This window comes from Melanotaenia boesemani, chromosome 16 (assembly GCF_017639745.1).
Source record: "Melanotaenia boesemani isolate fMelBoe1 chromosome 16, fMelBoe1.pri, whole genome shotgun sequence".
Classification (NCBI taxonomy): Eukaryota; Metazoa; Chordata; class Actinopteri; order Atheriniformes; family Melanotaeniidae; genus Melanotaenia; species Melanotaenia boesemani.
Window position 1 is genome coordinate 31,742,588 of NC_055697.1, and position 24,329 is coordinate 31,766,916.

The following is a 24,329-nucleotide window of genomic DNA, read 5'->3' on the forward strand; positions in this document are numbered from 1 at the left end:
TTTCAGATTTGACCTGAACCAGTTAAATCTTTCCTGATTTTTGGACATCCAGCTCCAAAGTGCTGAGGTGCAGGTTCTGAGAGCCAATCTGGGGCTGAGATGTTGACCCTGAGCCTGATGAGGTGGTTTGATCCCACAAATCTGGTTGTGAACCAGAGAAAAAAACGAATCCAATGCAGTTGTTGCCACCATGTGTTAGATCTTAAGCTGAGAATATATATTTTTAGACTTTTTAACCTCCTGTTGATGTAAGCAACCAGCTCAGTTTAAAGAAACGAGATTAAAAATCGGTTTAAAGCTGAAGATTAAACTCTGAAGGGTTTCTATTTCAGGTCTTTGGTTTGTTCAGAGGGAAACTCAGAAGGTTTCTGTAAACATTTAGAAGTTCGAGTCCAGAAAAGCAGTTGTTGAGTCTGTTGGTCTGTTCAGGTGACCCACAGCCGGGACACCTACCAGGACCTGGTTCGCCTGATGGAGCAGCACAGAGCAGACCGGGCTGTCCAGATGTCCATCCTCAGGTACCTGAAACCTCCGTTGTCATGACAGTGATGATGCTGTGGTGGTGACGCTTGTCTAATTTGACCATCTGTTTCTGCAGGATCCTCAACAAGTTCCTGGACAATTACCAGGAGGACGAGCTGCCGTGGCACGAGAGCATCGAGCCCTGCCTGTCCACCATGGCGGCCTTCATCAATGACAGAGAGGTCAGCACGCCCTCAGAAGGTCCCAACATCCACCTGCTGATATATGCTAACCTGCTGTGATCGTCCACAGGTGGTGCAGCTGTTCATCCGCTTCCTGTACCGCCTGGCCTCCCTCAACAAAGACTACGCTGTGGTCATGTGTCGTCTGGGGACCAAAGAGGCTCTGGTGAAAGCTCTGGACAAACATAGCACCAACCTGCCTCTGGTCACCGAGCTCAGAGACCTCATCACTGACTGTGAGAAGTACGCCAGCCTCTACAAGAAGATGACCACAAGTGTCCTCGCCGGCTGCATCCAGGTACAGACACATGACCCGGGAAGATTTCAGGAGAATCTATGGACGTTTGACCCAGGTTCTCTGCAGGAAGGATGCTGTGAAACTGAAGGTTTCTGGAGGTTCTGGCCTACAGCCAGTCCCTCCAGGGTTTCACAGCATTGTTTTGTGATTGTTGTGACTGTACCGTTCCCCTCAGTGTTGCATGTGGAAAAGCAGTTTACCTCCATTCTCATGCAGAACTCTGGGGACGCTGCCATGCATGTGTCGCAGCTGTGGACTCTCTTGTGTTGAGATGGAAGGTCTTCGTTCAGCATCTTTCTGCATTTATTTCTGCATCTGAGAATCAAAGAAAACACCTGGTTTACAAACTGGTTATTGGATTGGTTATCACTAAAAGTCTGATCGGGAAATCTGCACATCTGATAAAACCTGCTGTAGGAAAACTGGACATAACATGCTGCGTCCAGGGTTATCACGACAGAAAACGTTCAATGTTCAGTGTAAACCAAGCATAAACGCATCACAAAAGATAGTTCTTCAGCATGTGACTTAAATGTTGTCTAATGACCTCATGATGAGGTAAAATCTTCATTTAATTAACATCAGAAGTGTAAAAGCATGAGTGTCTGAATCAGATGTCATGTGATCCGTATCAGCTGATCCTGCATCCACTCATCAGGTCCCACACCGGCTGTGACACGTTGGAGCAGCTAGATCTGCTTCTGGATGAAATGTGTTGAGACTGATTCTGGTCCCAGCTGACTGTCACCTGCTCTACTTCCTGTTTCCTGTCAGATGGTGTTGGGTCAGATCGAAGAGCACCGCCGCAGCCACCAGCCAATCAACATCCCGTTCTTCGACGTGTTCCTCCGGAACCTGTGCCAAGGTCAGTCTCAGTTCCTAGTGACGTTCTGTGTTCCTGATGACGTGTTCTGAACCCGGTGCTGCGTTCAGGTTCCAGCGTGGAGCTGAAGGAGGACAAATGCTGGGAGAAGGTGGAGGTTTCGTCCAATCACCATCGAGCTAATAAACTGACCGACAAGAACCCCAAAACCTACTGGGAGTCAAACGGTTGCACCGGGTCGCACTTCATCAACATTTACATGCACAAAGGTGTCATCATCAGGTAGGTGGGGTCACTGGGTGGGCGGAGCCTCAGCCTTCCTGTCTGAACCTGACCCCTCAGAGCTGCAGATGTATTATTGTCTCACTCCTCAGCAACAGAGCTTCATTCTGAGTGCAGACAAATGACTTTTGCACATCAGTTACACTGGGCAAAGAACAAACCTGGGCAAACAAACGTGTGTTTTCCTCCTTTCTAAAACCTCTCTCTCAGTTTTATTCATCTTCTCCCTCATTGTTTTGTCCTCTCCGCTGCTTCGCACCTGTGCACACGCTCGCCTGAAAAGCTGTCATCAACCAGTTCCAACATTAACAACAGGCAGAGAGAAGATGGAAAAATGAGAGAAAGTTTTATTGTCGTACATCAGATGTGAGAAAAATACGTGTTTGTGCACAATTAATCTTCGTTTGCTCAGATTTGGATATTTTTTGTGCAAAAATTGTTAGTCTGCACTCAGAATGAAGCTCTGCTGCTCAGAAATGAGGCACAATAAACTGACGTCTGACGCCATGTTGTCTCCCTGCTCAGACAACTCGCCGTCCTCGTGGCGAGCGAGGACTCCAGCTACATGCCGGCCCGGATCCTGGTTCTGGGAGGAGACGACCCTACCAACATCAACACGGAGCTCAACACGGTGAGTCTGTGCTTCAGCTGGAGCTTCACAGAACCAGCCTCACGTCTTAACCCCGCTCCGTGTTTCTGCAGGTAAACGTTGCTCCCTCTGCCAGCCGGGTGGTTCTGCTGGAGAACATGACCAGGTTCTGGTCCATCATCCAGATCAGGGTCAAGAGATGCCAGCAGGTGAGACTTGAGTCTGGTTCTACTTCCATCAGCGTCCTGTCCTCCTGCAGTGTCCTGACCCCCTTCCTCTGTCACAGGGTGGGATCGACACCCGGGTCCATGGCTTCGAGGTTCTGGGTCCGAAGCCCACATTCTGGCCCGTGTTTAAGGAGCAGCTTTGCTGTCGTACGTACCTGTTCTACAGCACCAAGGCCCACACCTGGTGTCAGGAGGTGGTGGAGGACAAGACGCAGCTTCTGCAGCTCTTTAACAAGTATGCGTCTCCATGACCACACCTCTGGTACCTAACACCATCGGTTCTGAAGCTCTGAATCCTTCAGATCCATCATTTAACTTTGATATCACAGATCGTAATATCCTGATCTCAACACATGAAATTAGACATTCATGATTTTCTGTTCAAGTTTTCTAATTTGTTACCATGAAAGGAAACAAAACAAAACCAGATCAGTTTGTTTTTGTTCTGTTGATCCTGGTTAAAGCTATAATTAGTGTGACGGCCGTGTTAGAGACCAGAACCTAAGTGTACGAATGTGTGTGCGCAGGCTGAACAGCGCTCTGAGACACGAGCAGATGTTTGCCGATCGCTTCCTGCCGGACGCCGAAGCAGCCGAAGCTCTGGGTCGGACCTGCTGGGAGGCTCTGATCACCCCCATCGTCCACAGCATCACGCTGCCAGGTACACGCACACACACACACGCATGCACGCACGCATGCACGCGCGCTACAGTTCGATTGTGTTTGAGTCTGAAAATTGTGGAGATGTGTCACTCTGTCGCATTTCTCTGTGCCTGCTTGATATGAACTGTAAATGTGATTAAAACTGTTTTCAGGTTAAAATGGTGAATGTTTTTAATTAATTTTAATTTTCACATTAACACAACCGTTGATTTACACCGGAAATTATTTTCAGTGTTAATGCAGTTTTTTTTTAACAAGTAAATCCTGAAATTTTTATCCTGTTTTGTCAGATATGTTTGTTTTATTATGTAAATGAGAATTACAAGAAACATTTTAATGCTGTGTATAGAGAATGCTGTTTTAAAAAAGCAGATTAATTCCAAATGTTTGCAAATCCAAACTTACTGAACTTATGTTCAAATTCATTGATAACAGCAAATTCTAAAATGTGCTATCAATACTTTTGAAATAATTTTTAATAAATCAAAATAATCGCTGAAATCAAACGATTAATCACTTGATTCGCTGCAATTAATCACGTTATTTCCTGCTGTTAATCATGTGATTTTCTGCATATTATTTTATTTTAATTTTTTTTTTCATTTTCATTGTTTTAAACTCAAAAGTTTAAAATTAATGTTTTAACTTGTGCAATTTTAAGTTAGTAATTGCAATTAATTGCATGATTTTCAGATTTTCTGCAATTACTTGCAACAGTTTAATTTTTCTGCGGCGAATTGTGATTAATCCCACAATTTTCTGCAAAATCATGAACAATTGCATATTTTTCTGCAAGTAATCAGGATTAATTATGTGATTGTCTGGAATTTTTATAGTAATTCATCATTATTCATGGTTTTCTGCAACCAGCTACAACTAAAAATTTGAATCGCTGCCCAGCTTTTAAACTTAAGACGTGATGAAGGTGTGAAAAGATGAATTTCTGAAGAAACGCCTCAAACACTTCGCAGCTTTCTTACTGGCTGTCCTCTATTTACCCAGAATCCTCGGCGTGCAGCCCTCTGTCCTGGCTGCTCAGCGAGTACCTGGATAACACCGAGTCGGCTCGCCGCTGCAAGAACCGGGCGGCCATCTTCAACTCCAGAGTGCGACGTCTCACACACCTGCTGGTCCACGTGGACACGAGCTGGCTGGACTGCGAGGAGCTCAAACCGCCCGTCAAGTCGAGTGAGTTTCATTCAAACAGAATGCAGGACAGGTGACGTGCACTAGTCCAGATTTGTCTCATTTGTTTGATTTTAATTAAAATTGATGGATAAAGGTGATGCTGATCCTGTGACTAGTTGTAGTTTGATATCTGACTGATATCTGATCAGAAAATCAGGAGGAATGAGTTTTGTTGAGAGGTTTGTGCGTCGTGGAGCTGGAAGACTAAAGGAGTTTATTCTGTTTGCAGAAGGTCTGAACAGAAGCAAAGAGCTGAAGAGTAAGTATGAGCTGCGTTCAGAAGCTGCGTTCTGTTTGTTTACGCTCTGCTCTCATTTCATTTGTCCTCATGAGGACAGGAAGTCCTCACAGCGCCCCCTGCTGGTTGGATCCATTCCAGCCGCTGCGTTGGGATGATGTTGACATTAGGAGGAGCTGTGGTGCTTTTAAACATCCAGCAGGGGGCGTCAGCTGAGCTTCCTTCAGACCTGTTTACGTTCCATGTTTTCCTTTCAGTTTGGACTGCTGCTGTTTTTCCGCAGACCGCCTCCTCCTCCCATCACAACACTGACATGGTTTCATTTCAGATGGAAGAGAAGGAGAACTGAGGCACTGCTTACTCTTTACGTTTATGGCTGCAGTTTTCAGTCCTGTTTCATATTCCAATGAATTCATCAGAAACTGTCGTGTTGAGGAAAACCAACCACCTGAATTTTCTCTTCCAGACGGTAAAGAAAGTAAAAACAAAGACACCGCCGCTGCCTCCTCTTCCTCCTCATCCTCAGTCAAGCCCAAAGTGAAAAGCAGCAGCAGCAGCAGCATCGCAGGCATCGCCCTCTGTTGGCAGGGAGTGGTGCAGCGGCAGGTGAGACACACTTTCTGAATCCTGCCAGCAGCCGAGCATGAAAAGGATTTTGAAAATGAAAATGAGCTTCCATCCTCAGGTGAAGAAGTTTCTGGAGTCCAGCTGCAGTTTACCAGACTTTGTGGAGCGTTACCGGACTCTGTACCTGCGGCTGAAGAACGCCATGGAGGAGCTGTTCGGACAGCAGACCGCCTTCGTCCTCGCCCTGAGACACGGGTTTTCCGCCGCACTGCTGCAGCTGTCCATTCTCAGAGCCATGCACGTGAGTCCTGACGGGATCAAACCTGGTCGGTCTAAAAACAGAAGTCTGCATCTGAAACTGCAGGTTTATCAGATGCATTCTCACAGCAGGAGTTTGAAAGCAACATCCTCATGTAGGTTGTAGGAGCTCAGTCTTTGTCTCTGTTCGGAGCTGACACCAGGGTGGTTTCATCTTCGGTGGTTCTGGTTCTATGTGCAGCTGTCACATCGGTTCTTTCAGGCGTCTCCTTCAGAGCGTTTTCCTGATCTTGAAGTTGGTCTCTTTCACTAAAACTCGGAGTCACAAGTACGTAGGGCTGAGTGATCACCGATTTTTATTGATAAATTAGAATTTACCATTTAGGACAATTTGTGTTTATGAACATCTGGATTTTTTCCTCTTTAATGTTCACCACCAACTTTCTCCTTGGGCTTCATTAGTTGTCAGTAGCTGCGTTTCCATTACAGTACCTCACAAAATAAAAATGATGTTTCTAACATTTCGATAAAGTACAACTGCGATTTGCAGGTGTTTCCATTGAACGGTGTTTAGCGCATTAGCTGTTATTCTCGTAAAATCTCGTCCCGTGAGTAGGGCTGCAACTAATGACTATCCTGATGGTCGATTAGTCACCGACTAATAAAACGACTAGTCGACCAATCGGATTATGTATTATAAATGGATCTTATTTCACTTTCAGCTTTGAAATCTTGTGTAAGTCAGACGTTCCTCCTCTTTAAATGTTCGAGCATTGCAGACGTACTTTCGTGGTACACAAGGTCTGCTTTAAAAATCTCACATGTATTTAATTTATTTTGTAATTTTGAAGTGAAGTTATCCCAGACTTTTGATGTTCTCTGCCGCCGTGCAACTCTCAGCAGAGATAAAAAAAAGAAGACGATGTCTCAGTCTGTATTTTTTTCCCCTTCATTGGGCATGTGCATTGTGCAACTCTCAGCAGAGATAGGATTAGAAGAGGATGTCTCACTCTTTTTTTTTTTTTTTTTGCTGACAATAGTCGACGGCTAAATTCGTTGTTGACTATTTTTATTGTCGACCATTGTCGACAGCATCGACTAATTGTTGCAGCCCTACCCACGAGACTCCACTTTGAGGAGGATGGAGTTTCTAAATCTTTGTAAAACTCTTGCCTTTTGCCATTGTTTGCTATCAAGAATGACGATTATATTTTTTTCTTTAATTATTTGTAAAAAGATTTCCGTCTCCTCCTGCGTCTACTCAGAATGCACCAGCTTGATTTGAAATGAACTGGTCATGTGACCCGCTACGTCACGTCTGGTGAAGCGTAAATGCGAGAAAAGTGTTTCCGTTACACTTTTGCGATATACTTCTATGTTGACACATCTGAAAAACCACCTCATGAGAGCGTAAAAACTTTTTAGCCATATTTGAGTTTTTTTTTTTTTAATGTACGTGTTTCCATTACTGTTTTTTTATTGCGATATTTAGTTTTTGCGCAATTCTAGGGATGATGGAAATACACCTAGTGTTAGTTGTTCCTCCTGACGTATCCTACAGACATGCGCACAACACTGAACATGGCCGCTAACAAGAAGTTTAAAGTCTGTTTCTACCAAAGATGAAGACGTTACTGTGGTCCAACACTGAAGAAAGTCACTCAGTCGTATGAATATATTGTTTATAATGAGTAAGAAAGGAGACTGATACTTTAATCATTAACTCTCTGACCAAATCTCTTTAAGCTGTTTATGTTCTGTGGAATAAAATCTTCCCACTTATGTTCTGGTTAAACTGGTATGAATGTGAGCCAACTGGAGTGTGTCTGAAAACAGTCACAGATACACAATCAAGTTAGCTGTCATTGGTGATAAATGCTGCTCGGCATGAGATGAGGAAACCCACAAACTCCCACTAAGAAACAACCCACATCAGAACTCTTTTCAGTGTATGATGAGGAGGATCCTGGTGGGAAGAGATCACCGATGCGGTGTATCACTAAAGAGATGCTGCCTCATTATGTGGTGGAAAAGCTTGGCTTTTTGTACGTCGTTCCCATGTTTTTTTTTTCAATGCATGAGGCACATTTACATGAAAAACTGAGTGTAATGTTTAATAAATTTAATGCTTTTAAGAAAGGAAAAAAATCTTTAAAATTGGAAATTTAATTCACAGAATTTATTTTTCAACCTTTCAATGAAGATTTATTCTGTGTGAAGACTCTCCATCCTCAGATCTGTGCAACACCACAGTTAAGTCTGGCTAAATGTAGTCTAACACATTAAGAATCCTGGATTACAGATGCACTACAGAACTTTGGCAGATTTTCTCAGTGACCCGCATTCGATCGACGGCTAATCCAGCATCCATCTTCATCCCACCTGAACTGTGAGATTGATCCAACCAGTAATCTTGACTCTAGTCTTATCTCTTGTTCTTTCTTTTCCTCTCTTCCTCTGTTAATGTCTTGTGTTTCTTTGCTGAATCAGCGACGGTGTGCGTTTAAAAACAGCTGGTCTGACGCAGTGTGTAAAAACTGAGCTGCAACGTCACGCAGCGTCCCGGATGGAAAGGTTGTGAAGTGGTTTCTCAGCCTCGGGATGCTGCTGGGCAGCGGCGGCTCGTTGGATGCTCACTGCTATCCAACAAGTCCAGAACGAGGAGTTTTACGCTCGGAAAGCTCCGTAATGTTTCCTTAAAGCAGATCACAGACAGCATCTTCTCTGTGTAACCCCTCATTTCCACCGGGTGCGTGTCATTTTTGTCTGACCTCCGTGGCCGCCGGTGTGCACCAGGAGCGTGTCAGGTGTGGAGCCTAGCTGGATGTGCGAGATCATGAAATCACATGAGAAGTGGAGAATCGTGTGATTCTCCACTTCCAGAATGAGCGTCTCGTCGTCCATGATAAAAAAAATTAAATAAAAAAGATCCCCTGACCGGTTAAAGATGTAATGCTTTCTTGGTTCAGCAGCGCTCATCTGCATGAGGGCTTTTATTTTGAAAAATAGCTGGTTGCTCCTGTGTCTGATTTCTTGTCTGCTCCTATCTGAACTGCTGAGTTTGACGCATTCTGGGTGCGTGCGCCGTCAAAATTTGACTTTGCGTGTAAGTTTAGTGGAGAGCCACGACAAGGCGCTTCTGGGGCGCTTCTGGGACTCTTCTGACACGCTGCGGCGCCCGGTGCGAACCAAACCGTTGACTAAAACGGCCACGAATAGCAGCGGAGGCCGCGGCGCAGCTGTAACACGCCCCCTGGGGGAAATGAGCGGTTAGAAACTGAATCTGATTCTCAGGTTTACCTTCACATGCAGATGTTCTGCAGGTCAGATTAAAGACAGATGATGGTGTTTTTTCCTTTGTGCAGGTTAGCGAGCGTTTTGCTCAGTACATCGATCAGATGATCCAGGCCAGCAGAGCGACATCTGGCAGTGTGGAGACTCTGGAGCGGCTGCAGCAGTTTCTGGAACCGATGCTCTTCCTGTCCGGCCTGGAGCTCGCCAACACCTTTGAGCACTTCTACAGGTCCAAGCACCACCGGACACAGATCAGCTGCACCAGTCTGTAAAATACACTGAGAGGTTAATTCGATCCCTGTTCTACCTGTGCAGGTACTACCTGGGCGACCGTCTGTTAGCTCAGGGGAACGTGTGGTTGGAGAGCGCTGTGATCGATCACATCGGAAGCTGCTTCCCGAGTCGCTTCCCTCAGCAAATGTTGAAGAACCTAAGCGAGTCCACTGAGCTGCAGCAGGAGTTCCACCTGTACCGCCTGCAGCAGCTGGACCGGCGCCTGCAGGAGCACGACCAGGTCAGACCAAACCCGCAGGGTCCTCTAATCAGAGTCTAGGCTGGGTGCCATTCAAAATTTTCAGTACTGGTACCGATACCAGTACCTTCACCTCCATAAGGGGTCTCTTTTTTTGATACCGATTTTATAAAATCAGTTGTAACAAAAAGAAAATTACATTATACGTTATCAACAAATGTTTTATTGTTCAGCTTCGGCATTCTTCCACTCAAAACAGTTTTCTAACTATTGTGCAGCTGTTAAGTTGCAGTAGCGTTAAGCCTGGTACACACACAACGATTTTTTTTAATCTTGTGAGATTTTTTTATCTGGTCGAAACCACACACATGAAGATAAAAAAATCTGTTATGATCGTACTGTGTGGTGTCCTCTGAAAATGTAATCATGGAACAAGACACACATGACGATGCTGTCCAGTAACTCAAATACAATTTAGTCCTCTGAGCCTGATAAACGTTGAAACATAGAAGAAGAACCATAGCAACAACCGGCAAAAAAGGAAGAAGAAGAACCATAGCAACAACCGGCAAAAAACGAAGAAGAAGAACCATAGCAACAACCGGCAAAAAAGGAAGAAGAAGAACCATAGCAACAACCGGCAAAAAACGAAGAAGAAGAACCATAGCAACAACCGGCAAAAAAGGAAGAAGAAGAACCATAGCAACAACCGGCAAAAAACGAAGAAGAAGAACCATAGCAACAACCGGCAAAAAAGGAAGAAGAAGAACCATAGCAACAACCGGCAAAAAACGAAGAAGAAACATAGCAACAACCGGCAAAAAACGAAGAAGAAGAACCATAGCAACAACCGGCAAAAAACAAAGAAGAAGAACCATAGCAACAACCGACAAAAAACGTAGAAGAAGAACCATAGCAACAACCGACAAAAAACGTAGAAGAAGAACCATAGCAACAACCGGCAAAAATCGAAGAAGAACCATAGCAACAACCGACAAAAAACGTAGAAGAAGAACCATAGCAACAACCGGCAAAAATCGAAGAAGAAGAACCATAGCAGCAACCGGCAAAAATCAAAGAAGAAGAACCATAGCAACAACCGACAAAAATCGAAGAAGAAGAACCATAGCAACAACCGGCAAAAAACAAAGAAGAAGAACCATAGCAACAACCGACAAAAAACGTAGAAGAAGAACCATAGCAACAACCGACAAAAAACGTAGAAGAAGAACCATAGCAACAACCGACAAAAAACGTAGAAGAAGAACCATAGCAACAACCGGCAAAAAACGTAGAAGAAGAACCATAGCAACAACCGGCAAAAATCGAAGAAGAAGAACCATAGCAACAACCGACAAAAAACGTAGAAGAAGAACCATAGCAACAACCGACAAAAAACGTAGAAGAAGAACCATAGCAACAACCAGCAAAAATCGAAGAAGAAGAAGAACCATAGCAACAACCCGCAAAAAACGTAGAAGAAGAAATATAGCAACAACCGAAAAACACACAGCATGGAAGGGGACATATAGGACGAGGGAATGACGGTGGTCTTGGGACTATTGTTAACAGAAAAAGCCAGAACTGAAAAAATTAACAGACTGGAGACTGCGTGAACACGGACTTTGTTTACTTCCTTGTTCCCCAACCAGCTCGCTCTCTGATTGGCTACATTCCGCACCACGTCACCACCCACGCAGGCAGAATGCACGTGTTGTCAGCGTTCCTCGGAAATCGTCATTGAAATATTAAACATGTTCACTGTTCCAAATTGTGGGCTATGACCCGTTTCGGAGCGGATTATCGGGACAAATTGGCTCATAACACACCACAGACCAAATGACATTTGGACAGGGAAATCTCACGATGATCGGGCGTTTGCCGTCCGAGGTCGGGAAGAGACAAAATAAGGACAAATACAGTCCAAATATCGTTATGTGTACCAGGCTCTACTTAAGTAAACAGGCATAAAGTTGGTGACATGAGTTTTGAACACATTTCCGATATATCGACATACGTACAGTGTATGATTACAGCGTTTCATTGACTGGTGTTCAAGCCAGTCAGTGATTCAAGCCGAACAGAAGGAGCTGCAACACATCTGCTACGTAAGTGATGACGTACACCACAGACACGGAGCCGACCAATGAGCCCGACCAAGCCCAGCAGCAGCTGGCTGTGGTCAGCGTGAGGTAGAAGGCTAGGCTAGGCTAGGCTAGGCTAGGCTCCAAGTTTTAGCTACAAAACGAGTTCTCAGGACCGTAACACAAACGTGACTGAACAAGCTTCTACAAGCGAAGAGAACGCAGACGAAGTAGTTGATAAAAAGAAGAAAGACTAGCTCAGTGGTATGGATGTGGTTTGGCTCAGTGTTGTCAACTTAAAGACTTTATATTTAACAAGTTTTCACTACCCTCTAGCAATTTTTTTTTCTTCTTTTTTTTTTTTTTTTTATTTTAGTGGCAAGCAACTTTTGGAGACTGACGTAAATGAACGTAGTTTACTTTTCTCAATGAGGAGTGGTTTTTGCGCAGACCCCTCCCCTGGTCAAAAGCACTCAGAAGAGGCTTGGTCCTCACGCAGCAGCTTGCAGCTGCATCAGATCCGCCATGTTTCAGTCTGAAATGAAACGTAAAAAGCTGCTGCTGGCTGATCCCGCGCTGGTTTACCGTCAGATATTAATGTTTGTTAATGAAGAGTGTGGACAAAAATATTTAAAAAGTTCAAAGTGTTGTGACATATTCCGACTCCTAATTAAAAAACAAATTACACTCAATAAAATTAAACTAAAAAACAAAAAAATATTGACTGAAGAATTTAATTTTATTTTATGTTTTGCTGATCAAATGACGACATCATTTAGCGACTTCTAGGACTTGTAGGACAGCCAATAGCTATTTTTCTTATTGATGAGTTGGCAACATTTCCACTCATAGAATATGCTGAGTCAGAAGATGTCTTTGATTTCTTTGAAGGCTAATTTAGCCTTGCTAAATGCAATTAAAAGGTGAACATTAATTTATTGTACAGTTTTTATTTCTAAAATTATATTGTATCGACAGAAATGAAGAAATATATCGTGATACACGTTTTGGCCATGTCATCCAGCCCTACGCTTCAATGACACCCGCTGTAGTCCACATCAGTAATTTCTCTGCACGCCTCAACCACGACAGCGACAATCAGGCAGCGTTATCGGATCCTGATCCTGTGATTAAGCTTTAAGGCACTGGCACCGAAAGACAAGTCATGTTTTGAGTAGTATCAAGGCATTGCGATCAGTGCCATAAAAGAACCGAAATTTGGTACCCAGCTCTAGATGGTTCTGATGGTGGTGTTGGTGGGGACCTGAGAAATGAGTTGTCTGTGGTTTTATTGTTATGGCTGTTGAAGTACATTGATGAGCTCTTTAAAAGTTCGACTTTGACTTGCCTCTTTTCTTTATTGCCATAGATGATGGAAGAGGAGTGGGAGGAGTCAGAGGAGGAGGCAGAGGTTCAAGTTCTGGTTCTATCTCCACGCTGCTGGGCAGTGTCTTCGCTTTGCTTCCTGGATGAACCAGCAAAACATTTTCCTGCTGAACTCTGCTCCTACCTGAACCAGTTCACCCAGTTCTACATCCACAGTGAGTTCAAGTTAACTCTGGCTTAAACCAGGCTAGATTCTGTCATAAACCAGGCTTAACTCTGGCTTAAACCAGGCTAGATTCTGTCATAAACTAGGCTTAACTCTGGCTTAAACCAGGCTAGATTCTGTCATAAACCAGGCTTAACTCTGGCTTAAACCAGGCTAGATTTATACATAAACCAGGCTTAACTCTGGCTTAAACCAGGCTAGATTCTGTCATAAACTAGGCTTAACTCTGTCTTAAACCAGGCTAGATTCTGTCATAAACTAGGCTTAACTCTGGCTTAAACCAGGCTAGATTCTGTCATAAACCAGGCTTAACTCTGGCTTAAACCAGGCTAGATTCTGTCATAAACTAGGCTTAACTCTGTCTTAAACCAGGCTAGATTCTGTCATAAACTAGGCTTACCTCTGGCTTAAACCAGGCTAGATTCTGTCATAAACCAGGCTTAACTCTGGCTTAAACCAGGCTAGATTCTGTCATAAACCAGGCTTAACTTTGGCTTAAACCAGGCTAGATTCTGTCATAAACCAGGCTAGATTTATTCATAAACCAGGCTTAACTCTGGCTTAAACCAAGCTAGATTCTGTTATAAACCAGGCTAGATTCTGTTATAAACCAAGCTTAACTCTGTTATAAACCAGGCTAGATTCTGTCATAAACCAAGCTTAACTCTGGCTTAAACCAGGCTTGGTTCTTTCATAAACCAGGCTTAACCCTGGCTTAAACCAGGCTAGATTTATTCATAAACCAGGCTTAACTCTGGCTTAAACCAGGCTAGATTCTGTCATAAACCAGGCTTAACTCTGGCTTAAACCAGGCTTGGTTCTTTCATAAACCAGGCTTAACTCTGGCTTAAACCAGGCTAGATTCTGTCATAAACCAGGCTAGATTTATTCATAAACCAGGCTTAACTCTGGCTTAAACCAAGGTAGATTCTGTTATAAACCAGGCTAGATTCTGTTATAAACCAAGCTTAACTCTGTTATAAACCAGGCTAGATTCTGTCATAAACCAAGCTTAACTCTGGCTTAAACCAGGCTTGGTTCTTTCATAAACCAGGCTTAACTCTGGCTTAAACCAGGCTAGATTTATTCATAAACCAGGCTTAACTCTGGCTTAAACCAGGCTAGATTCTGTCATAAACCAGGCTTAACTCTGGCTTAAACCAGGCTTGGTTCTTTCATAAACCAGGCTTAACTCTGGCTTAAACCAAGTTAGATTTATTCATAAACCAGACTTAACTCTGTCTTAAACCAGGCTTAACTCTGACTTAAACCAGGCTAGATTCATTCATAAACCAGACTTAACTGTGATTTAAAATGACTTGTTTATTTTGGGGATTGGTCTAAGTTTTTTGTGTTAACTTCTTTATTTCCTGGAACAAAGTTATTTCGGGGGGTATTCCAAGAAGTGGGTTTACTGGTTTAGCTAATTATCTTAACCTAGACTAAACAGTAATCCGGGGTTTTTCTCTTCCAAAAGGGATAATCCAGGTAGGTTAATACGGAAACGTGCTGTGAGCAACCTGGTAGGGAGCAGGTTCTGTTCAGGCTGTGTCCAACATATCTCCAACATAATGATTAGAGGGAAGGTGTCTATATGCCTGATCAATCTGTCAACTACTCTGATTTAAAGAACTGAACACACAACTTCGTTTTTAATATTTCTTATTAAAGTTTCGGCCTGGTAAGTTCCCCGCTGCATGCTTCGTGGCCTAAAAAGACAAACACTTCGTTATGCAATGTCATCGTTTACTGCAGCACCATTTCTAGAACTGGTGCTGTAGGTGGCCTTTATAGAGCAACTCTGCCCGGTTCTGATGTGATGATGATGATGTAACCCCCCGGGATACCCTTTGTCATCAGGTTGTGATGCTCACCGTGAGCTCCTCCACAGTGGAGGGGGTTGTTGCGGTTGCTTCAAACCAGTCTTCCATCCCTCCAACGTCTTCTTATTGGCTGTAAAATAAGTCTACCCCTTTGCTCTGAGCCTACAGCAATATTAGCAGATGAGAAATTCTGACCAGTCTGAAGAATGTTTTTATAGTTTGCTTTCACTTGGACCACCAGGTACGCTGAGGGAGGACGGTTCCATCCTCCTCCAGGTAGCCTCCATGCCAACTGTAGTCTGACTACTTGTGTTTAAGATCCATTTAAGCAATGACGTTGCTGGAATTCCTCCTCCAAGCATCACAGCAGGCGCTGGAGGATGCAGCTGTTTTTCCTTTTTTTGTTATTTTCATTGTGATTTCGGGGCTCAGTAGGTGATGCCTTCCGTAGGTTTGCCGTTCACGTGCACACTGGTTTAACCAACTCAGGTTATCATAGCTTCTTCTTAACAACTCCAACACAGCTTTATCACGGGATTTGTTAAACTTCCTTTTTGGAAAACCTCCCGGTTTAAACCCGGCTTGTTTGTGCAATGTAGGTCAGTCCATGTACGGCATGAGTCACTCGAAGCCTCGCCGGCTCCAGTGGACGTGGCTCGGTCACGCAGAGCTACAGTTTGGCTGCTGGACGCTGCACGTGTCCACGCTGCAGATGTTCATCCTGCTGCAGTTCAACAGCCACGAGGTAACACACACACACACACACACACACACACACACACACACACACACACGCTAACACATGGACCAGCAGTTTCTCTGGGTCCTAGTGCCTGCAGGGTTAATGCCTTCTCATCTGCTGACTGTGTGTGTGCACAGGAAGTCGGAGTCGAGAGTCTGCTGCAGGTAACTGGTCTGTCGGCCACCGTCCTGCTACACGCTCTGCAGCCTCTGATAAGTGCCGGAGGACCTCTGACCTGCAGCCAGCCAGACGATCCCATCCGAGGTTAGACACATTGTACACTTCAGTCCTCCTCCACCTCCTCCTTCCTCCTCCTCTCTGACACCTCCTCTTTTCTCTCAGGTGTTCTGCAGTTGAACCAGCAGGTGGTATCCTGCAGCCTGGAGGGCGCCCCAGCTTCTGTCCAGCTGCTTCCCAGACAGACGTACCTAAACGTGGACGAGGATGCTTCCAGCACGCTGGAGAGGAAGAGGAACTTCATCTATTGTCTGATCGTCCACATCATGAAGAAGGAGAAGGAGATGCACATTGACAACTTGGTTTTCAGGGTGAGACTCGCTCAGCTCCAGCTGATCGGTGATGACGGTCGCCGCTGAGACTCTGATAATCAGGATCTGGTCTCTTTCAGGTTCTGGACTCGTGTCAGAAGCAGGAATCTTCTCGGTCTCCGGGTGCCGGCCGCTTCAGCTGCAGCACCGGCGATGTCCTCTCCTGCATCATGCACGTCATCAGCAAAGGCTGCATCTGCCGCAACGAGGAGAACCCGCACATCGTGGAGTACGTCCCCGAGGACCCGTCCACGCCACAGAAAGGCCAGGCCCAGTTCTCCTTCAGCCGCACCGACTCCAGGAAGGACGCCGCCGCAGACAGTCTAGCCGACATCAGGTGTGACCTCAACCTGTGACTGCACGCACGTGCTCAGTGTGTCTGTCAGACTTCCTCACACTTAGTCAAACTGTAAATGTTTATTTTATATTCTAAGAAATAAAAAGGAAAGCTGAACTTCTAAATCTGCCTGATGCTGTTTAAATTGTGTAAAATTTGAGTAATTGCTGATTTTTTTTATTTTGCCTTATTAAAGTTAAATCAAATAAACTTTAATGTTGATCAAACTGAGCTGCTTCATCTTCTTTTCCTTTACGGGGAAAACAGGAAAAAGACATGACTCTATTCAGGCCTGAACAATTCGTTACTGAACTGGTTTTCTCTTTAATGGCAGAAACTTTCTATTTTTACTGGATATTTAAAGTTCAGCTACAGAATCCATCACGACAAACTGAATGTTTGTGTTGGATAAAAACTGGTTTTCACAGCTGCTGCTGAATCTTCAACTTCACATGAAGTGAGTTAAATTGGTTGTTTCCATGGTAACAAGCTGCTTTAGTTTCTGTTCCCACAGTTAACTTGTGAGCTGGAAACGTGTCACTAAGTTTATTTTTTCCCCTTTTCAGATGGATGGAGAACTAAGAAGAAAATTGGTTTTTATGTTGGAATCTGCTCAGTTTAGAAGGTTAATCTACCCGTCACAGCTCTGTGTGTGTGTGTGCGCGTGTGTGTGTGTTCTTTGACAGCTTGGTGCCAGCACCGCGGCGGTTTGAGGACGGTGTTCTGGATGCGGTTCTGTTCTCGATGGGCCGGACCATGACTCAGGAGGAGGTTCGTCAGCTGATGCAGAGGACGGTGCAGCAGGTGAGGTTTAAATTCTGCTTATGCTCTACACTACAGACGGATATGAAGCCTTTCGTCCGTCTTCCACGTCATTTGCTTGGTTATTTGGTTAATTTTCTGGGGGCTAGCCTGACATCGCAAATGGAGTATTACCACTGGAAACTGTGGGGGCAGTGTTGAGCAGCGTAGCTGATCCTTTCTGAGAAGGAACGTTTACACAATCTCCTCCAACATCGCCATGTTTGCTATTGTCTGAAATTGAAGTCGGATGTGAAGTCTGCACTGCCCTCTGGTGGACGTATTACCTAACAACCATACCAACGTAAAGGATGCATGGGAGTATGAGGACACTTGAAAGAGATGTACTTGTTTACATACGTAAAAGAAGCATAAATGAGCATTTAGGGGTAGAAATCTTCACACATGCGTCATGATTCGATTACGATTCAGATGGCCACGATGCGATTATAAAACGATTGATGCATCTTTTTCCCTTGACCACTGCTCTCCCAGTGAATTCATGTAACATGGTTTCTTATATTCGTCGTGACAAACACCAAAGAAGAAAACTGGTTGGTCTGTTGGTTAATGCAGGACAACTTCTGTTTCCATCAGACTACAACATGGGGATCAGATCCTAGTGGTCTTCGGTTGATCATGTTTCTATCAGGACTTTTAGAGTTCTTCCAGATTCAGCCGTGAGACATTTCTCCTGGTTATCATCCTACACGTTTGTTTTGGTTGTTTTTACTTACAGTTCCCTTTGTCTTGTAGAGCACTTTCACACTGGAACAGTTTGGTTCGAATTGAATGAACCCTGGTTCACTTTCATGGATAGGATGTTTTGTTTGGATCGGTGTGAACTCTCATTTGCTCTATGGTGCGGACCACTGGTGTGGTTCACTTGAAAACAGGGGTCTCGGTTTCCTTGAAAATGAACCCTGGTGCAGTTGGTGTGCAGTGTGAAAGCAAACAAACCCTCCATTGAACCAAGGAGATGGAAGTGACCTAGGACTTGTTGTAGAGCAACATAGCGGATATCAGGCTGCCCGTCCAGCTGCTCATGCTGGGAATATTCCTGTGAAAACAGTATCAGGTTTGAACAACAAAATAAAAGCAGAAACCTAAAGACTGCATAAGCTTGTTGATTCTACATTGTTTACCTGCGGTGAACGAGCCACTTTTTGTCCTGGCCCATCAACGAGCTGGTTTTTCTTCCTTCTTCTTTGTCAGTGGTCTTTTTGGGGAGTATCCCCCCCTGGCGAGCAGTTGTTGTAACTGCATGACGTTGTTCAGGTGGTTTGGTCTGTTTGAGTAAAGTCAGAGTGAAAGCAAACCAAAGGAAATGGACCAGACCTTCCATGCAAATGAAGCCACCCATCAAAGCCGAGGTAGGAGGGTGTCGGCCGGATTTCAGCTCAGTTCAGTTTTTTTTTTTAAACCCTTATTTAAACAGGTCCATTGAGACATGCAGTTTCTTTTACAAGAGAAACCTGTACTTAACCGTTGGACGGTGGGCGAGAACCCATCCATACATGGGTAGAACATACAGAAGGCCACTGTTCGAACCCCTCCCCAGCTAAGGCTTGAACCAGCAACCACCGCACCACTGTGCATCTCTGTACTCAGGTGCTGTTATGATGTACACGCCACGGGTGGTGCACTTCCACAAGTTCAATTTCTAAACATCTATTTTTGAACATTTGTACTTTGGTTTCGAATCGTCCGCATTGCGATGCATCTAAATAACAACTTTTTCCCGCCACCCCTAGTGAGGCTGTGTTGCTGTGCTAATAATCCAGAGGGGCGGGGCTCTACAGGTGAGTGGGCGGCGCTGTTCTCCTGTCAGGTGACAAGGTCTCTTTGTCTTCAGGTTTCTGCTACTCTGAGTCTGGACCTGGACCGGGCCGAGCACCTTCTGATCCACTGCAAGTGGAACGTGGACCTGCTGGTGCAGCGCTACACCGACGACCCCGACACCCTCATCGTAGCTGCTGGGCTGAAGTGCCGAAACCCACAGCCGCCGCCTAGCCCCGCCTCCACCTGTCCCGTCTGCCTGGGCCCTCGTACCGGCGGCCTGGAACCGGTGCTGTCGCTGAGCTGCATGCACTACTGCTGCCGGGTCAGAACCGCTCAGTGTCTCACCTTAGCAGCCATCAGATGTGTGTGTGCGTGTGTTTGATGGTTCCCGTGTATGTGGTTATGCAGTCGTGCTGGCAGGAGTACCTGACTGCGAGGATCGAACAGAACCTGGTCATGAACTGCAACTGTCCAATCACAGACTGCCAGGCTCAGCCCACCTCCCATTTCTTCCTCAGCATCCTCACAGACAAGGACACCATCGCCAAGGTAACGCTTGCTCACCTCAGCAGGAAGCCTCAGATTTCTGGTCTGTCACCTCCACAGATCTTCATCTCTCTTCTTCCTCAGTATGAGAACGCGCTGCTCCGAGGTTACGTGGAATGCTGCTCCAACCTGACATGGTGCACCAACCCTCAGGGCTGCGATCAGATCCTCTGTAAGGAGAACATGGGCAGCATGGGCACCTGCTCCAGGTGCTGCTGGTCCTCCTGCTTCAGCTGCAACTTCCCCGAGGTCAGAGGTCACACATACATTTCACACACACACATTTAACACGCGGCAGCGCGCCAAATAACTGCTGAGTCATGTTCTGATCAATAAATATATTCAGACCAAGTCAATTTCATAAGATGTTCAGATGTTAACACGAGCTCACAAAGTTTTTTTTTTTTTTACTTTATTGAAACATAAGTAAGGAATCAGTCCGACGGCCTTTTTTTCAGATGTGATTTTTTACCATTTTTAAAAAAATGGTTCAAGATTAACGATAGGTGAAATGACCAAAATAAGATAAAATAAATTCTTTTTTGGGGGGGGGGGGCGGATTTAGAGAGGAGCTTATACAAATTTGTAGTATCAGTTAGAGCGATTGGTATCAAGTAATTTTATATTGGATGCAGATTTGTGAAGTACAAATACAATACACCTGAAGTTTTGTTACATCACAGCTAAAATGCTGCTGAAATATCACTAAAATACAGCAAAAAGTACTGTTTAAATACTTCTAGAATACTGCTAAAATACTGTATCTTTACACTACAGCTAAAATACAGTTAAAGCCAGGGTCCGAAAATAACACTCACCAGGCGCGCCGACTGTAGGCGGTAACGTACCTGCCCACACCGACTGTAGGCGGTAACACACCTGCGCGCGCCGACTGTAGGCGGTAACACACCTGCGCGCGCCGACTGTAGGCGTAACATACTTGCGCGTGCCGCGCTGTCAGCACAGCAGCACTCTGTTGGACGTGATGTTAGCCTGTTAGCTTAGCTGTTTACAACCTGAAGGGTGATGACAGCTGCATAACGGGCGAGACTACGAACAGCTGTCAACAGATTAACTTATCAATATAATAATAATAATGATACTTATTATTATTGTATTGATCAGTTATTAAGTTCATTATTATTATAAATCAGCTTTTATGATTATTGATAAGCTATTTATATTCAATATTACTGATTGGTCATGAATCAGATCAATAAGCTTTAAATTTAATATAAATTTTTGTTAAGTTTATTTTTTAAACAATAAAATAAAAAGCAAAAATTCAGGGAGTATGATCCCACCAAGGCTGTAATGCTGTAGCACACACACTGTTAGGAGCACGAGGCCAGATGGAGAATTGAGAGGGACGAGTCTGATCAGGTTTTAGTTCATGAATTCAGACATTAACACTTTATCAAATAAAACCATTTTTCTTGTTGCCTTTGTTAAATGTTGCTGTGACTTCCACTTTCAGTTTGAATACAACAAAACAAAGTATTATATTAAATAACATGTGCATAGAGGTATGTGTGTGTAAAGTAATTTAATAATTTGGCCAGTAAAAAATATGTTTGGCCGGTGGATTTTTTCATCAACCGCCCAACTCGGCCAGTGAGTCAAAAAGTTTGTTTTGGACACTGGTTAAAGCGACACTCATAATTATAATAAAAAAAGTTCCATTCTCTAAACTGCTGCTTTCTGGCTCTTCCAGCTTCACCCCTCCCCACACAGACTATCCCACTAGTACCGTAATATGTTGTATATCTAAATCCGTTGGAATTGCACAGATGGTGCAAATGTTTGAGGAGTTGCGGTAATTATGCGTGTTATTTTCTCCCCGGCGACTGGATCGGACTTAAAGGGTTAATAAGTTCGATCAAACTTCCGTTTGAATTGTTGCTGTTGCTCTGATGGTTAATGACGTCATGTTTCCTGAAGGATGACCGCGATATGTATTTTACCTCCAGATGAGAGGTGACTTTTCAGGCTCTGAACCAACGTCGGTTTTGGTCTGAATCTGCCGACTGGTTCAAAACTTGGTTTGATAACTGACGCAGTTCCCTGTTAGTGTGGAAGTGCTACCGTTGGCCAGTGGGGGTTTTACACTTGTCTGAAGTCTTTCAGTTCAGGGATGCTGCGACGTCAAACATCACCATGGTGACGTGTTGTTTCAGGCCCACTACCCAGCCAGCTGCAGCCACATGTCTCAGTGGATGGATGATGGAGGTTATTATGAAGGGATGAACATGGAGGCGCAGAGCAAACACCTCGCCAAGCTGATCTCCAAGCGCTGCCCAAGCTGCCAGGCCCAGATTGAGAAGAACGAAGGCTGCCTGCAGTACGTCCACCATGACCAATCATAACCCTGATGATGATGATGACGATGATGAATGCAATGATGGTTTTTCTGCTCTGTTCTCAGTATGACCTGTGCCAAGTGTAACCATGGTTTCTGCTGGCGCTGTCTGAAACCCTGGAAACCCACCCACAAAGATTACTACAACTGCTCCGCCATGGTTGGTTCACACAGTCACATGATCACTCCGTCCAATCACAGGCCAGAAAACACAAAGCACTCATTATGGGCTGAGGATGAAGACTTTGCTTCCTGTTTGTTTGTCTTGTTCCTCCTGTAGGTGAGTAAAGCTGCCCGGCAGGAAAAGAAGTTCCAGGACTACAACGAGAGGTGCACCTTCCACCATCAGGCCAAGGTACCACAGGAGTTCACCACACCGGGACCCTGTAGTTTAAACCTCCATGTTGGGTCTAACTTAGTTCTCGTTCCTTCATCACTCTCACGTTTACGTCCTGGGGTGTGTGTGTTCGCTCTGTGTCACAGGACTTTGCCATCAACCTGGAGAACAAAGTGTCATCCATCAACGAAGCCCTGCAGATGAAGTCTCTCACCTTCGTCATCGATGCCTGTAAAGTCCTCGCTCAGGCTAGAAAGGTCCCGTCATCATCCTCGTTCTGCTCGGCATTCCCACTGAGATCACTGCGGTGGGTTAACTGTGCCCTTCCACTTGTCTGCAGGTCCTGGCCTACTCCTGCGTCTACAGCTACTACAACCAAGAGACGGAGAAGATGGATGTGATGGAGCAGCAGACGGAGGCTCTGGACCTGCACACCAACGCCCTGCAGATCCTGCTTGGTGAGGCGCTGCTCCATCTTCTCCAGAAGAACTGGTACGGTCCAAACTGGTCTGACTGAGTTGACTGGTTTCTGCTTTCAGAGGAGACTCTGCTGCAGTGCACCGACCTGGCATCGTGTGTCCGTCTGCTGAAACCAGAACACCTGAACACTGGACTGGAACTGATCCGACGCATCCAGGAGCGTCTGCTGGCCATCCTGCAGCACTCCACCCAGGTAAAACCAGTCCAGTCCAGAACTAGTTCAGACCAGAACCAGCCAAGTCCAGAACCAGCCCATTACAAAACCAGTCAAGTCCAGAGCCTGTCCAGAACCAGTGCAGAACAAGTCTAGTCCAGACCTCACCTGGGGCGGCAGTGACTCAGGTGGTAGGGCTGGTTATCCAATGACCGTAGGGTTGGCGGTTCGATTCCCACTCCCCCCAGTCATCTGTCGTTGTGTCCTTGGGCAAGACACTTCACTCCAGTGTTGGCATCAATGGTGAATGAATGTGGATGAATGTTCGGTGGTGGTAGGAGAGGCCGTAGGCGCGGATTGGCCCCCATGTTTCCATCAGCCTGCCTCAGGGAGCTGTGGCTACACCTGTAGCTTAGCATCAGCAGGTATGAGTGAGGAGTGGATGGATAATAATTAGATTTAAATAGGGCCATGAAAAGCGCTATATAAATCTAATCCATTTGTTATTGTTATTAGAACCAGTTCAGTCTTCTCCAGAACCACTCAAGTCTGGTGTAGACTTGCTCTAGACTAGACTAGTCCAGAATGAGTCTAGTCCAGAACCACTTCAGTTTAGTCTAGAACCAGTTCAGTAATTTCCAGAACCAGCCTAGTCTAGAACAAGTCTACACTAGAACCAGCTACGTCCAGAACTAGTTCAGTCTAGTCCAAAACCATTCCTAGTCCAGGCCAGTCCAGAACCAGCTGGAAACCCAGTAAAAATAAGAATATTTATGTTCCAGTTTAAATTCCAGGTTTACTCCAGTTTGAACTGGTTTGGTCCCTGATGGTCTGTACTGATGTTGTCTCTCTCATCCAGGACTTCAGGGTCGGGTATCAGTCCAAAAGCAGCCAAGAACCAGAGTCCACCCAGACCCAGAGTCTGTCCAACCACACGGACAGCAACAAAGTGTGAGTGTTGCACCTGTCCTCACCTGTCTCTGTCTTCACCTGTCCTCACCTGTCTCTGTCTTCACCTGTCCTCACCTGTCCCTGTCTTCACCTGTCCTCACCTGTCTCTGTCTTTACCTATCCTCACCCGTCCTCAACTGTCCTCACCTGTCTCTGTCTTCATCTGTCCCCATCTGTCCTCACCTTTCTCCGTCTTCACCTATCCTCATCTGTCCTCAACTGTCTCTGTA

At 45.1% G+C, this 24,329-nt stretch overlaps 1 protein-coding gene across 3 annotated transcripts in view; it reads left to right on the forward strand.

The window, feature by feature from the left end:
- Positions 1-24,329, forward strand: part of LOC121656088 (cullin-9) — a 42,836-nt gene that overhangs the window by 16,466 nt on the left and 2,041 nt on the right. Inside the window, exons 14-44 of one of the 3 annotated variants that reach the window (XM_042011121.1) lie at positions 430-518; positions 599-704; positions 775-1,002; positions 1,777-1,867; positions 1,936-2,107; positions 2,633-2,738; positions 2,810-2,905; positions 2,983-3,158; positions 3,451-3,584; positions 4,589-4,774; positions 5,004-5,033; positions 5,479-5,618; positions 5,698-5,880; positions 9,203-9,360; positions 9,447-9,645; positions 13,057-13,228; positions 15,662-15,807; positions 15,942-16,068; positions 16,147-16,352; positions 16,433-16,689; positions 17,376-17,493; positions 19,346-19,594; positions 19,681-19,821; positions 19,903-20,067; positions 21,996-22,159; positions 22,244-22,337; positions 22,458-22,532; positions 22,661-22,771; positions 22,855-22,972; positions 23,054-23,187; positions 24,008-24,099. In XM_042011121.1, the coding sequence (XP_041867055.1) occupies positions 430-518; positions 599-704; positions 775-1,002; positions 1,777-1,867; positions 1,936-2,107; positions 2,633-2,738; positions 2,810-2,905; positions 2,983-3,158; positions 3,451-3,584; positions 4,589-4,774; positions 5,004-5,033; positions 5,479-5,618; positions 5,698-5,880; positions 9,203-9,360; positions 9,447-9,645; positions 13,057-13,228; positions 15,662-15,807; positions 15,942-16,068; positions 16,147-16,352; positions 16,433-16,689; positions 17,376-17,493; positions 19,346-19,594; positions 19,681-19,821; positions 19,903-20,067; positions 21,996-22,159; positions 22,244-22,337; positions 22,458-22,532; positions 22,661-22,771; positions 22,855-22,972; positions 23,054-23,187; positions 24,008-24,099 (4,463 nt within the window). The remainder of the gene's footprint in view (positions 1-429; positions 519-598; positions 705-774; positions 1,003-1,776; positions 1,868-1,935; positions 2,108-2,632; positions 2,739-2,809; positions 2,906-2,982; positions 3,159-3,450; positions 3,585-4,588; positions 4,775-5,003; positions 5,034-5,478; positions 5,619-5,697; positions 5,881-9,202; positions 9,361-9,446; positions 9,646-13,056; positions 13,229-15,661; positions 15,808-15,941; positions 16,069-16,146; positions 16,353-16,432; positions 16,690-17,375; positions 17,494-19,345; positions 19,595-19,680; positions 19,822-19,902; positions 20,068-21,995; positions 22,160-22,243; positions 22,338-22,457; positions 22,533-22,660; positions 22,772-22,854; positions 22,973-23,053; positions 23,188-24,007; positions 24,100-24,329) is intronic. The other 2 variants (XM_042011122.1, XM_042011123.1) reach the window with 2 other exon arrangements.